Below are 13,729 nucleotides of genomic sequence, written 5' to 3' on the forward strand. Positions count from 1 at the left end.
ATGCATAAAATGGTAGAATTATTTGCCAACTTGCAAAATTTGTCACCTCCCAATGTGCACAAAACACATACATGTGCCCTAGCTTTTCTCTTACCCTCTCATTAAAACTTCTTGTTTGTTTTCGAGATATACATGTATTTACAACTAATAAAATTAAGCAATAAAAACACCCATGAACTCTATATAACACCATCGCCATATCCCTTCACTTGATATCCATCTCCAATGGAGTCCTCTAAGAAGCTTTCTGCTCTCTTTTTCATTTCACTCTTCTTGGTTTCTTCCGCAACTCCCGTGCTTGATTGCGGACCATGCGACAAACCAAAACCACCCACCAAAAAACCACCCACCAAAAAACCACCCGTCGTCAAGCCTCCAACCAAAGTCCCTCCCAAAGTAAAACCACCAATCAAAGTACCACCAGTCAAACCTCCGGTCGTACTCCCACCGGTCAAACCTCCGGTCGTGCTCCCACCGGTCAAACCTCCGGTCGTGCTCCCACCGGTCAAACCACCGGTCGAACTCCCGCCAGTTAAACCACCGGTTGAACTCCCACCAGTCACTATCCCGCCAGTTAAACCACCGGTCGAACTCCCACCGGTTAAACCACCAGTCGAACTCCCACCAGTTAAACCACCGGTCGAACTCCCACCAGTCACTATCCCACCAGTTAAACCACCAATCGAGCTCCCACCTGTTATACCACCAATCACCATCCCCCCGCTTGTCAAACCACCCGTCGTGACCCCACCTGTTGTCACACCACCTGTTGTCACACCACCAGGGGGGAAACCCTGCCCGCCACCAATGTTTACACCTGTTCCCCCGGCAACATGCCCAATTGACACCCTAAAGCTCGGAGCCTGTGTGGACCTTCTAGGAGGGTTAGTCCACATTGGATTGGGTGACCCTGCCGAGAACAAATGTTGCGCGGTTCTAGCCGGGCTAGCAGAAATAGAGGCTGCAGTTTGCTTGTGCACAACCCTAAAGGTCAATCTGTTGAACCTCAATATTTACCTACCAATTGCTCTTCAGCTGCTTGCTACTTGTGGCAAGTCCCCTCCTCCCGGCTACACTTGCTCTATCTAAATTAAGAAGGTCCCTGCTCAGGTAACTTTCCATTTTTATACATATTATCCTCACAGAACCCTAACCCTAATTCTTGAATTCTACTTCCTTTTACATGTAATTATATAAAACCCTCTACATATCACTTTTTGTGTGTGTATTCATGCACATTTGTTATATATGCTCCCTTTTCTGCCACCATTCTTGGAGGTGAATTATACTACCATACATACATATATATATATATATATATATATATAATGCAGTAAAACTGTGCAACCCAAATTTGCAGAAGTTTTTCAGAAGTGCTTATAACATGCATGGATTTAATTTGCAGGAGGCATCGATGAAATCCAATCTCCAGGAGAGGATGTCTATTGGGATGAATCTCTTGTAAACTTGGAGTAATTAGTTGTTTATGGAAATTAATATTGCTTTTGATTTGTTGAGGAGCAATCTTCTGAAGATGATTATTGCTTTAAGTGTGTTTAATTTATAATTAATGTTCAGTTAATCATTCAGTGAATCAAGATGTTGTTCTTTGCCTAATTATTTTTTCTTAATTAATTAATTCTGTTATTTTTACTTTAATAAATAGTTTTATTCGACATATAGAGTTTAATAAAATGTGTTTGATTATGAAATATTCTTGTAACACATTATATACAAGTTGCAACTACGTATTTCACTTGATTTTAGACTCACCCTTTCGAGGTTGCATTTACAGTATACGTTAAAGAAAAAAACATGCAAAGGTACAAGTAATCACTGCATGTTCCATTGTCCTATAGTAATAGTAATATATATATATACAGAAAGAGATCAGAGATCAATTGCAAACACCTCTCATTTGTGAAAACCTTACAAACCAATTCTATCCATCCATTTTCTTCATCAATGGTCAAATATTAAATGAGTTTATATTAAGAAATAAAGAAATAAAAATAAAATAAAAGTTTAATTTTTAATTAAAAAAAGGCAAATTTGTCAAAATCTCCGACAATGAATTAGGTATATCCTAATAACTACTGTTAATTATAGAAATGTATTAATGGAAACGTTTCATATGAAAGGAGGTAAATCTTTTTTCTTAATATAATTTTTTACCATTAATATTTTTTATTATTTTATTATTACTTATTAAAATATAAATTGTAAAAGCAGTAGAAGATGAAATCTCTGTTTGTTTCATTTAATCAAGAAATGAAACCATTTCATTATTTTTTGTTTCAATACTAATTCAATAACCGTTAATGAAATTGTTTCATCAAATCAAGAAATGAAACTATTTCAAGAAATGAAATGAACACAAATTTCATATTCTACTGCTTTTACAATTCATATTTTAATGAGTATAATTTAATAAAATAATAAAAAATATTAATGGTAAAAAAATTATATTAAATTTTTTTTTACCTCCTTTCATATGAAACATTTCCATTATTACATTTCCATAATTAACAGTAGTTATTACTTTCCAATATCAATCAATATACGATGAAATAACCATTATACCCTTATTAAATTTAAATAAAAAAACGGAAATTTTCCTACTGGTCGAAAATGGTTTGCATAGTTCTCATGAATTGAGCGGTTTGCAACGTAACCTACCCCTCCCTCTATATGTGTATGAATATGTATGCATGCATGTCATGTTCATGTCACGTGCATAACAGGTTTCTAAAGAAAGGACCAGCTACTATATTAACAAAAAAAAAGATTCGAAACCCAATATTTTCAGTCTATTGAACTTCAAAAAAAAATCGGTCAAAATAATATCAATTCATGAGAAACAAGATTTTTAATGACGTCAAAGACCTTCCAGCCTAATGGTAAAGGCTTGGGTATGGTATAATCATGAACCCAAGTTCGAGCCCTGGGAGGGAAGTGTTGGCGACATTTAAGTGGGGCCATGTTTAGCCTCCAAAATTGCCGGGGATTAGTCGGGCGTTGGCCCGGACACCCTTACAAAAAAAAGATTTTTAATGACATAAATTGTGGTCTAGTATTGATATAAAACCTTGACAATTAAGAGGTACGATAAGGTCACAACGTTTTTTAAGACGTGACTTATGTAATAAATTTATGTATCATATAATTTATACTGTTACTCGATTAGTAATTAATACTGAACAATATTAACCTGGTTATATGCTAAAATTAAAAATACATTGATGATAAAATGACTATTTCGATTTAATTTTTGCCCTCGAGAAAGGATTAATTTGAAAATTTGTTGGTTTGTCAGATTAACGTAAAATTAAAAGGTTTTCGAAGAAAATAATGTAGTCATTACCCTTCCAAACTTATATACCCGAAAAGATATGAGTAGGATACACCGTTATTAATTGTATATTATAGATCATCATCGATATATATTTTATTTATAAAATCTAATTATTAACAAGATACAAATTATTATGTAACGTATACATGCATGACTGCAACAAATCGATCATAATTAGATTGTCAACCGTTATATTTACATGTTATAGTTACGAGGTTTGTAATTTTTTTTTGTCTTCACGTTCATAAACGTGTAAAATATGTTTGTCGACACTACAAAACAAAGAGACTTCACCGATAACTTTTTCCACGGGTAATACCATCAGTTTGTGGCGGATCCTCAGCAGACTGATCATCACCGACGGATTTTTCTACAATGAATGGAACACATTCCAAAGATGAGATCCACCGATGGAGACTTTTTCCAATGTAGTACCGTTGGAATTTTCCACCGGTTAAACCTCTTTATTTATAGTCGGCTCGCATAGTGGGTTGGAGATCCAGGTTAATAAAAAACGATAATGTTTTTATTTTTAAATAAAATATAAATTTAAAGATATCAAAAAATTTCAAATATAAATATATCAATATTAGTATCAAATTAACTATTTAAAAGTTTTTGTTTTTTGTGTAATTTTTTTAATTCAATTTTTTAATTATATATTAATTTAGATTTTATTACAAAATAATTTATTTTTAATTTAATAATATAATTTTTTGTTAGAACTTAATGATTATTGTAATTATATTTTAAATTTTTTATATTTAAACGAAAATGTTTATTTTGTATTTGACTATGTTTATCTAAAATTAGTTACACAAAATTCAAACATGAAGTTTTAATAAGTTGTACTTACGCACATTTTATTTGTAATCTTGAATTTTAAGTAATATACATCAATAAACAGTACTCCATGTATAAAAAAATGGTTTTTAAGAGTTTTTGTCAAATGCTTTATAATATAGTATATATATATATATATATATATGACTACGGTCAAATTTCTGTGATACTTTTTTAATAAAACAATATTACAAGAAATTGTAAGTCATGAATATTTTTTTTATTAATCTGGATATCCAATCTGCTATGCTAACAGACTAATTCTAAGATTACCACCTGTTTTGTAGATAATCCGGAGTCACGACATTTAAACCTCCATGACCATAAGGGAATTTTTATTCCTCCTTGGAATAAAAATATATGGTGAGGGGATCGTTTACAAACTCATTTATTATGAACCGAGAGTTTATTTACTATGATTCAAAAAATTATAAAGGTTCAAAGTTCATTTATAATCAACGTTTTGTATTAGAAAACAATCGAAATATTTATTAAATAAGATATTCATTAGATTAAATAAATGGTTGAGAACAGTTTGTACTACTCTGCTGATTGGGTTTGTAAATGAAACCAATATATATATATATATAGGGGTCTAATCAAATGAGAACTGATTAGTTTGTGGTAACTCTGAGGTCCAATCTCAGGCACAAATCAACGGATAAATTAGGAAATTAATAATTATGGTAGTTTGAGTTAAAATTATAATTAGAGAGCATATTAGGTATTTTTTAAAAAACTCTTCTCTCCTCTCTCATCTCTCCGACCTCCAATCTCCGGCCTCCGGTGAAATCGGTATCACAATATATTACAATGGGTATCACATTGTGTATCTTTGTTTATAAAGTTTGAGTTGATATCATAGTTGGTATCACAATGGTATCACGGTATATCACAATGGGTATCACATTGCGTATCTTTGTGATTACTTGGTACCTGCCGGATTAATGTTCACCGGAGGCCGGAGATTGGAGGTCGGAGGTCGGAGAGAGGAGAGAAGAGTTTTTAAAAATACCTAAAATGTCCTCTAATTATAATTTTAACTCAAATTACCATAATTATTAATTTCCTAATTTATTCATTGATTTGTGGTTGAGATTGGATCTCACAGTTACCACAAACTAATCAGTTCTCCCTTGAATGGACCCTTATATATATATATATATATATATATATATACTATCTTATTAAACAAATTCATTAAAAGTCTTAAAGTCTTAAAATTATAAATGACCAAGATACCCTTTTCACATTTTCACCCCTTTCTCTCCTCACATACACTCACCTCCTCACATACATTTACCTCTCACATTCAACGGATATTTTTTAAATTATAATTTTAAATTTATATTTTATATCCCTATAATTAGTTAATTAATTACTTTACGTCATTTACTTTTAAATGTTTCATTTTAAACTTTTATCAAATTAACATACATAATCGTATATCAAATAAAACATGTTTTAAAAATATTTTTTTATTTTAACAAGTTACACTATTATAATCGTCTCGTTAATACCTTCGAAATGAGTCCAATATTGAATAGTTTTTGACTTAATTATATTATTATATATTATATATACCGTGAAAAAATATTTTTAATGTTTACGATTTATACTTTTATAGTTATTTATTTATATATATGCTATACATTTTGGGATTAGACTGTCCAAATTGCACAGTATAATATGTTCTTGGGTTTTTTTGAAATATATATATACATGTATTAATTCAACCTTAATCTGAGATTCTGGACAAGAAAGATAGTAAGCAGTTGAAATTTCATTCTAACCCATCTTTTTTGGTCTTTTCATATCTTATGATCTGTCAAATTTGTAGTTTTCTTTATTGGTTTTGAGTGTTTATCTTAAAACTCAAGTTTTTTGGTTCTTTGCTCTTGGTGTAAATCGAACACATTTGTGGAGTCGTTTAAATAAGTTGAATTTTAAATATATTGGATTTTAAACTGTCATACAATTTTTTTCATCGATAGTTTGTAATTAGAACCATAACCCTTATTTATTCAAATTGTATTAATATGTAAAGATCAAGTGTAATCTATATCATCGTTAAATCTTGTCTTATAAAACCAATGAAACTTCAAAATCGTTAAAATTCATGGCTCCCGTCGCATTGCGCGGGTACACAACTAGTATATATATATATATATATATATATATATAATCATTGAATCAGATATTCATTAGACTAAATACATGGTTTAGAGTAGTTTGTACCACTCTACTGATTGAGTTTGTAAATAAAACCAATACACACACACACACATAAGGTCAGGTTAAGGGAAACGCATAAAAAATGAAAAACTGAGAAGAAAGATAAGGAGTAAGTACGATTTTCAACGTTCATCTGGACGATATGTATATGTGCATATAAGTAATTGAAGTTGATTTTTGGATTTTATGCACATGCTTATGTTATGAACTTGTGCACAATGAACAAATTGCTTAAAAATTAATTACATATATGTACATGTACATACCGTTCAGATGATCCTATATATGCGTGTAGAGAGAGATTGGACATGATTCCAGAAATAGAGATTGGACATATATGATGATTCCAGAAATCCAATAATGAGATTAGAAAACGTCTTTGAAGGTGTTACAAGCATCCATATGGAAGATAACAAAAGAACAGGTAATAAAGGTGATGCCTTTGTCCATAACTGAAGTTTCTAAACATCACACCAATTATGTAATGTGAACTTGTACATTATGCATCTAAAAGTTGTACATTGACTTGAATATAGATATTGTTTTGTAATATATTTGATAAAAATATAAATATCACCTTATAATTAATCTGTAAAAAATAAAAAATAAAAATGAAAATAATGTGTTGAGAGTATATTATGGGATGGTAGTGGGTTGGGGGACCAAAGCAATAGAAGTGCACATGAGGTTTGTTTGTCATGACTCCCCTCAAAACTTGTGGTGCATTTTACCTTCTTATATATATATATATATATATATATATATATATATATATATATATATAGTTCATTCAAGGGAGAACTGATTAGTTTGTAATAACTGTGAGATCCAATCTCAACCACATATCAACAGATAAATTAGGAAATTAGTAATTTTGGTAATTTGAGTTAAAATTATAATTAGAGAGCATTTTAGGTATTTCTAAAAACTCCTCTCTCCTCTATCCTCTCACCTCTTACCTCTCTCCGACCTCGAATCTCCAACATTTGATGAACATTATTCTGACCGGTACCAAGTAATCATTGTGATACACAATATGATGTCTATTGTGATATCACTAAGATACCATTGTGATACCAACTATGATACCAATCCAAACCTTAAAAACAAAATCAAATCCATAATCTGAATTTAAGGAATACATACCGATCATCCACGTTGTGATACCCAAAATACATATAAGATGCAATGTGATACCCAATGTTGTACCAATTGGGGTACCACTGTGTTACATCTCCGATCGACCGTACAAATGACCTCAGTGTGATACCCAAGCACATATATGATCCATTGTGATATCATTGTAGTATCACCGGAAGACGGTGGCCGGAGAGAGGAGAGAGGAAAGTTTTAAAATACCTAAAATGTCCTTGCATTAAAATTTTAATTCAAAATTACCAAAATTATAAATTTTCTAATTTATTTATTGATTTGTGATTGAGATTGGACATCGCGGTTACCACAAACTAATGAGTTCTCATTTGATTAGGTCCCTATATATATATATATATATATATATATATATATAGAGAGAGAGAGAGAGAGAGAGAGAGAGACCTAATCAAATGAGAACTCGATTGTTTATGGTAACCGTGAGATCCAATCTCAACCACACATTATTAATAATCAATGGTTATTATTAAACATATTAATTTTGGTAATTATTCATTAATTCTCAAATAATTTAAATTTACTGATAATATATAAGTGTAAATTAGTATTTTTAAAATCTCTCTCCTCTCTTCCCCTCTCTCTCTCTCCGACCAAGAATTTCTAACAATAAAACACAAAACAAATATAATACACGTGGTGATACCCAAGAATTTATAACAGTAAGACACAAAACCAATTGTGTTACACATTGTGATACCACTGTGATAACGTTTTGAACATGAGTTGATAATAGATGTGATCTGAGTTTTAGACCACACACAACCACAATGTGATACACGACTGTGATACAATTTTGTTGAGATAATTAAAGAAACCGAATTCTTGATAATTAAGGAAACCGAATTTGATACCTATTAAATAAGAAAAATATTTAAATTATAATTAATCATTTTACTAAAACGTTCTTTACCTATTAATTAAGGTAATACAATTAATATCATAAAATAATTGGCTCATATTAGACCTTACGGTTACCATAAACCTATTTATTATTTGATTAGACCCATATATATAATATATATATATATATATATATATATATATATATATATATCAACAAATCATCTCATCTCTCTTATCTTCTTGTTCACCATCACCATAATACAAATGCCATAAAGGAAAATGATAAAGTTGAGATATAATGAAATGTTTAAAATATCCTTTTTATATATGATTAGATAATATTGTTTAAGATTTAAATTTTAGTTTTTTAACAAATGTGTAGAAACAAAAGTTGCTTCAAACCTTTACATGATATACATTTGTTATTACTTTTGGATCCATGTGTACATTTTAGTGTTAGAAATTGTATACAACATTTATGTTTATAGTCTTAGCTTTTATTTTATGGGTTTTATATAGTATTATCGATTGAATATTGTAAAAAATAGGTTGAACTCGAGACTAGTATAAGGTAGCGGGTATAAAACGTGGCATGGAAACGAGATGTTGACGGCTGCAAAATGAACTTCAAGATGATGGAAGGGCGGTAAACACAAATATGAACGGTGGATATGAGATGGGGGATGGATAAAGAGATCAAGAGTACAACCGTCCATCTCATATTCATCTTGTTGCAGAAGGAATGAGGGGTCAGCATTGAACGCGTTATATGTACAACGAAATCATAATGATAAGTTGGATTATTGTGAGAGCAAGTTGCATGCAAAACGTACATATTTTTACTGGAATTATATTCTGAAAATATATTTTTACATTAAAGTTAGTGTCTTGGATTTAAATCATTTCTAAACAGATATTTGAATACCTCAATGGGGTTTGGCAAGGATTCTAAATAACTCGTTATGGCAGCGTTAAGGTGTGTTATGGTCTCAAGGCTTGTCTTTGCTGCTACATTATTCCATGTGCCTCCACTCTAAAGAGTCGTTTATCAAACACTTATCCGGTAAGTGCTTATCGGTAAAATTTAACTCTATCATTTACTTATCGGGTAAGATTTTAGTTCACCAAAACGACATCATTTGCAACAATTTACTCGGTAAGCGCTTACAACCTAATCCTAGCCATTTGTTATTTCATCTAGACCCAGGATATGATCAATAGCAAAAAGGAACTTAATGATTCATCTTGCAATTTATTTTTTACAAGTCAAGGGAAATTAAGGGTAAATTAGGAATAAACAATCTTGGTATTTTAATTAATTAACATATTTGAGATATTAAGCGGGAAATCTCTTCATTATCATAAAACTTCCCATAGAATTTGCTCCCTGCTATGCATAGAAACATGGAAAGATAATTCACACGATGGCGGTTTGAGCATTGAATTTAGGTTTATCGTTAATCTTAGGACACATATTTCACTAATGCATTTAATCACTGAACACAGTTTCATAATTGTTAAAGCATTTGATTATTGAATAAGGTTTTATCATTGTTAAACTCTTGAAATTTGAATCATTTCTCATTGAACCTGATGCACCACCTCTCATTTTGTAAACCTGTTAAATAATTTGATTATTGAATATTATTTCATCTCGGACATAAATTTCCTTAATATACTCAGAAGGATCCAGTGACATTACATACATAAAAACTATGAACTACAAACCCAAAAAACCAAAAAACTGTTATCGAAGAAGAAGAAAGTATACATCCAATCATTGCCAAAACGGTTACAACTAAAACAAAGAAATAATATCAACATAAAATGGGATAATATTCCGTCTAAAAAACAAAAAAATAGTAATTATCCTCTCAATTTCATAGACGAAACTACCCTTACTCCATTAAAAATACGAAGAAAAATATTTAAAAAGTAGATGGTTGAGATTTGGTTGCATCGGTTGTAAAAATAGAAGGGGTTATATTTGAAACGTGTTCTCTCTCTCTCTCTCTCTCTCTATATATATATATATATATATATATAATGTTATGTTCTGATGAGAAGCATCAAAAATTTTAAGAATGAGAGAACCAATCTCAACTACCAATTTAAAATTTATATTTCTAAATATTTTTCACTAATTAAGATAATTATGGGGGAAAAAATCATATATCCAAATATATCTTCTATTTTTCTATAACATTATTTGGTAATTGATGATCATCAATTTCTTCTATCAAAATTTTCACTGTGAAAATCATTAGCAATTTTATAATCTATAAATCGAATTAAATCTCATATGTAAACATGAATAACAATATTTTTCATTGGTCATTTGAAATGTAACCAAACGCAAAATCCCAACAAACCATTATCATACGGTGATAATTAGGTATATATTGGCTCATATATAAACATGTGAATCCTAAATTAGTGAATCCTGACATAGATCACATGTGAATCCTAACATAGATTCACAAATGAATCTTAAGCATAACTTAAACGTGAATCAATTTAAAACTTATAACAGAGATTCTGAATCTATTCAAGATTCATATGTAAACATGTGAATCCTAACATTGATTTACATGTGAATAATAATATAGATTCATAGTGAATATTAATAATAACTTGTACATGAATCAATTTACAACTTATAATCAAGATTTTGAATCATTTTAAGATTTATATGTGGTTATTTTGCAAGTCAACTAATATATAAAGTTGAAGGTTAATATGGTGTATTAGCAAAATCGAATGAAAAACTAATTGCACACGTATTGGATTTCTAAACCCAACCCATATACTCAGAACTCATTACAAAACTTGAAAATTTTTATTGAACAAAGAAATACAATCATTTGTAAATAATGTTCATCCGTATATCGAAATTGTTGTTTAGTTTTCGTGATGCACTAATCCGTAAATATTTCCTGCAAAAAACGTCGCAATGATTTTAATAGAAACATATGGTAGTAAATGTGTAATAATATAATTGTTGATTATACATTATTCATAACGTAAAACTTCTTGATAGACGACGTTTGAGGTGTAGACTCCGACATGATTGAATTTTTTCACAAGCTTCACTAACACTTTTGTATTGCCCCGTGACATCCCTCTGGACAACGCCACATAAAGTTACTCATGTGAGAATACTGATTCCGGTAGATAAACACCTATATTCGAAAATGTTTGGCCTTAAGCTTTATTGATTGTCATAGAAAAACTAAGCCAAATTAAAAATTGTTTTCTCGTTAGCTTAAATGGGAACATGTTTTCGAACGGACATAAGGGAATTCTCGGCAGATACTCTCTTTCCAGCATGCTGACCAACAGCTATTTCTGCATCAATGACATTCTGTTGAAAGCCTCTGCATATCAATCTACTGCCTTTACATAATCCATTCGAGGGCAATATTTAGTAACAATATTATTGGGGCATTCAATCTTGAGACGAAGGTAATGAGGAGACAAACCACTAACAGTTAAAGAGTTCCAGAACTCCATCAAATAGATGTTATTCTTATCATCTTCTGCTTCGTCGAAGCTATAGTATATATTTCCGTCTCCAGAAAACTTGCCAATCAACTGATTATTAATCTCATCGACATTCTCATTTTTAGTTGATAATATCGCCCTCGAAATGATATAATCCGAATCAGCTCCATTGATTTGTAGAGATGGAAATATTGCGTCAATCAACGCATCTTTTGACTTACCTTTATCAGCATAGGGAACAGTCATGTCATCCGGTATGCGAATAAAACTTTCGTCCATCGCTTCTTCATCTCCATCATCAACTCTTAATAAAAATTCCGAAAACCATGGATTAGTGTGTTCTCTCATATTGAACGTTAACTTTATCTTTTTAATCGTTGACCAAAGGTGTGATATTCGTAAGCTAGAATCTACAATTTGTGCTCGGGTTCCACACCTCATGACCAGTAATAGGCCACGTAATTTAGTATAGTAGGCTGAGACGGAAGTCCCGTCTTGTCGAGTCACCGTGAGCGATTGTTTCAACTCATAGGCTCTCGGTGCACTTTCCTTGCCAAACCTCTCCTTCAGTCATCCCAAATTTTCGTAGCACTGTTAGCATACTTAACACTGCTACGTATTTCTTTCTCCATCGACGTAGTGAGCCAGCCTTTTATCATTGTATCGCAACGCATCCAAGCCATATAAGTGGATGCAGTCTTCTCTAGCTTTTTTATTGACCTATCGATGAAGCCAATTTTGTTCTTGGCAAACAATAAATTCGTCATCTCTTATGCCCAATCATTGTAATTGCAGTCGGTCAATGCTTCGTTTACCTGCATTTTCTTAGGATAATCGAAAGCGTGTATATAGAACGGTGAGTTTGAGTCTATGGACTCGCCCTCGTTTTTGTGTGTGTTTTTGTTACCGTCAGCCATCATCAAGCGGCGGTTTTAGGGTTTTGAATATATGAAAGGTATCCGCTCTGATACCATGAAGAAATTGGTATCAATTGATTTTCCTTCAAAGGCTATCAATATACATATACTAAATTGAAAGAGAAAAATAAGGAAGCTATAATAAAAATCCCTAATAGTTTGGCAACAAGAGCAGACCAAATATGGTTAAATTTAATATCCTCCAATATATTTTATGTACATAAAATAGAATTTCTTTAACATTTGTGGAAAAGGCATGTTTGTCGGTCTATATCCTTGGTATTTAATCGACTATATAAAGTTAAAAGACTTGAGAGAAAATAATGAACGTTGGGCGGTTAAGGTAAGAGTTTGCCGATTGTGGGAGTCTTTGACTAAAACAAGTAGAGAACTAATCAGTTTGGATACGGTCCTCATTAATGAAATGGTATGCTCATCTTATAATATGGATCAATGTGTGTCCACAAGTTTAAAATTACAATATTCTATATAGGAGCTTTATACCAACTTGCTTTATTTTTCATCTTATTTTTAGGGAACCCTAATAGCTATAATAATTTGGAAGAATTTGGTGAAGTTCAAGCATTTATTCGAGGGTTTGGTGTATACTGTGAAAAACTTTATGGTTGTGAATTCCGGAGATTATAAGGTTGTTAATTCAAAGTTTAAAATTTTGTACACTTTTAACAATAGTCAATAAAGTAGTGGGCATTAATGCACCTTTTTACTAATCTAGATGATTTACGAATAAAACCGTGTACATTTGTGTTGGAGGAGGTGGACTGTTGTATTGTTGATGAGTAACCTTATAGTATTGGGAAACTATAACTCTTACCATGTAGGTCGTTAATTTAGATTT

At 31.3% G+C, this 13,729-nt stretch overlaps 1 protein-coding gene across 1 annotated transcript; it reads left to right on the top strand.

Annotated features, from left to right (window-relative positions):
* Nucleotides 1–225: 225 nt before the first annotated feature.
* LOC112506815 (repetitive proline-rich cell wall protein 1-like) lies at nt 226–1,625 on the top strand. The gene is made up of 2 exons (XM_025111097.1): nt 226–1,110; nt 1,406–1,625. Exon 1 carries the CDS (start codon nt 226–228, stop codon nt 1,087–1,089), a length of 864 nt encoding a protein of 287 aa, XP_024966865.1. The 3' UTR covers nt 1,090–1,110; nt 1,406–1,625.
* The last annotated feature ends 12,104 nt before the right edge of the window (nt 1,626–13,729 follow it).

Source organism: Cynara cardunculus, assembly GCF_001531365.2.
Source record: "Cynara cardunculus var. scolymus isolate 2C chromosome LG 2, CcrdV1, whole genome shotgun sequence".
Classification (NCBI taxonomy): Eukaryota; Viridiplantae; Streptophyta; class Magnoliopsida; order Asterales; family Asteraceae; genus Cynara; species Cynara cardunculus.

What these genes read in the sequence shown, in the direction of transcription:
- LOC112506815 (XM_025111097.1), top strand. Translation starts at nt 226, where the DNA reads ATGGAGTCCTCTAAGAAGCTTTCTGCTCTCTTTTTCATTTCACTCTTC.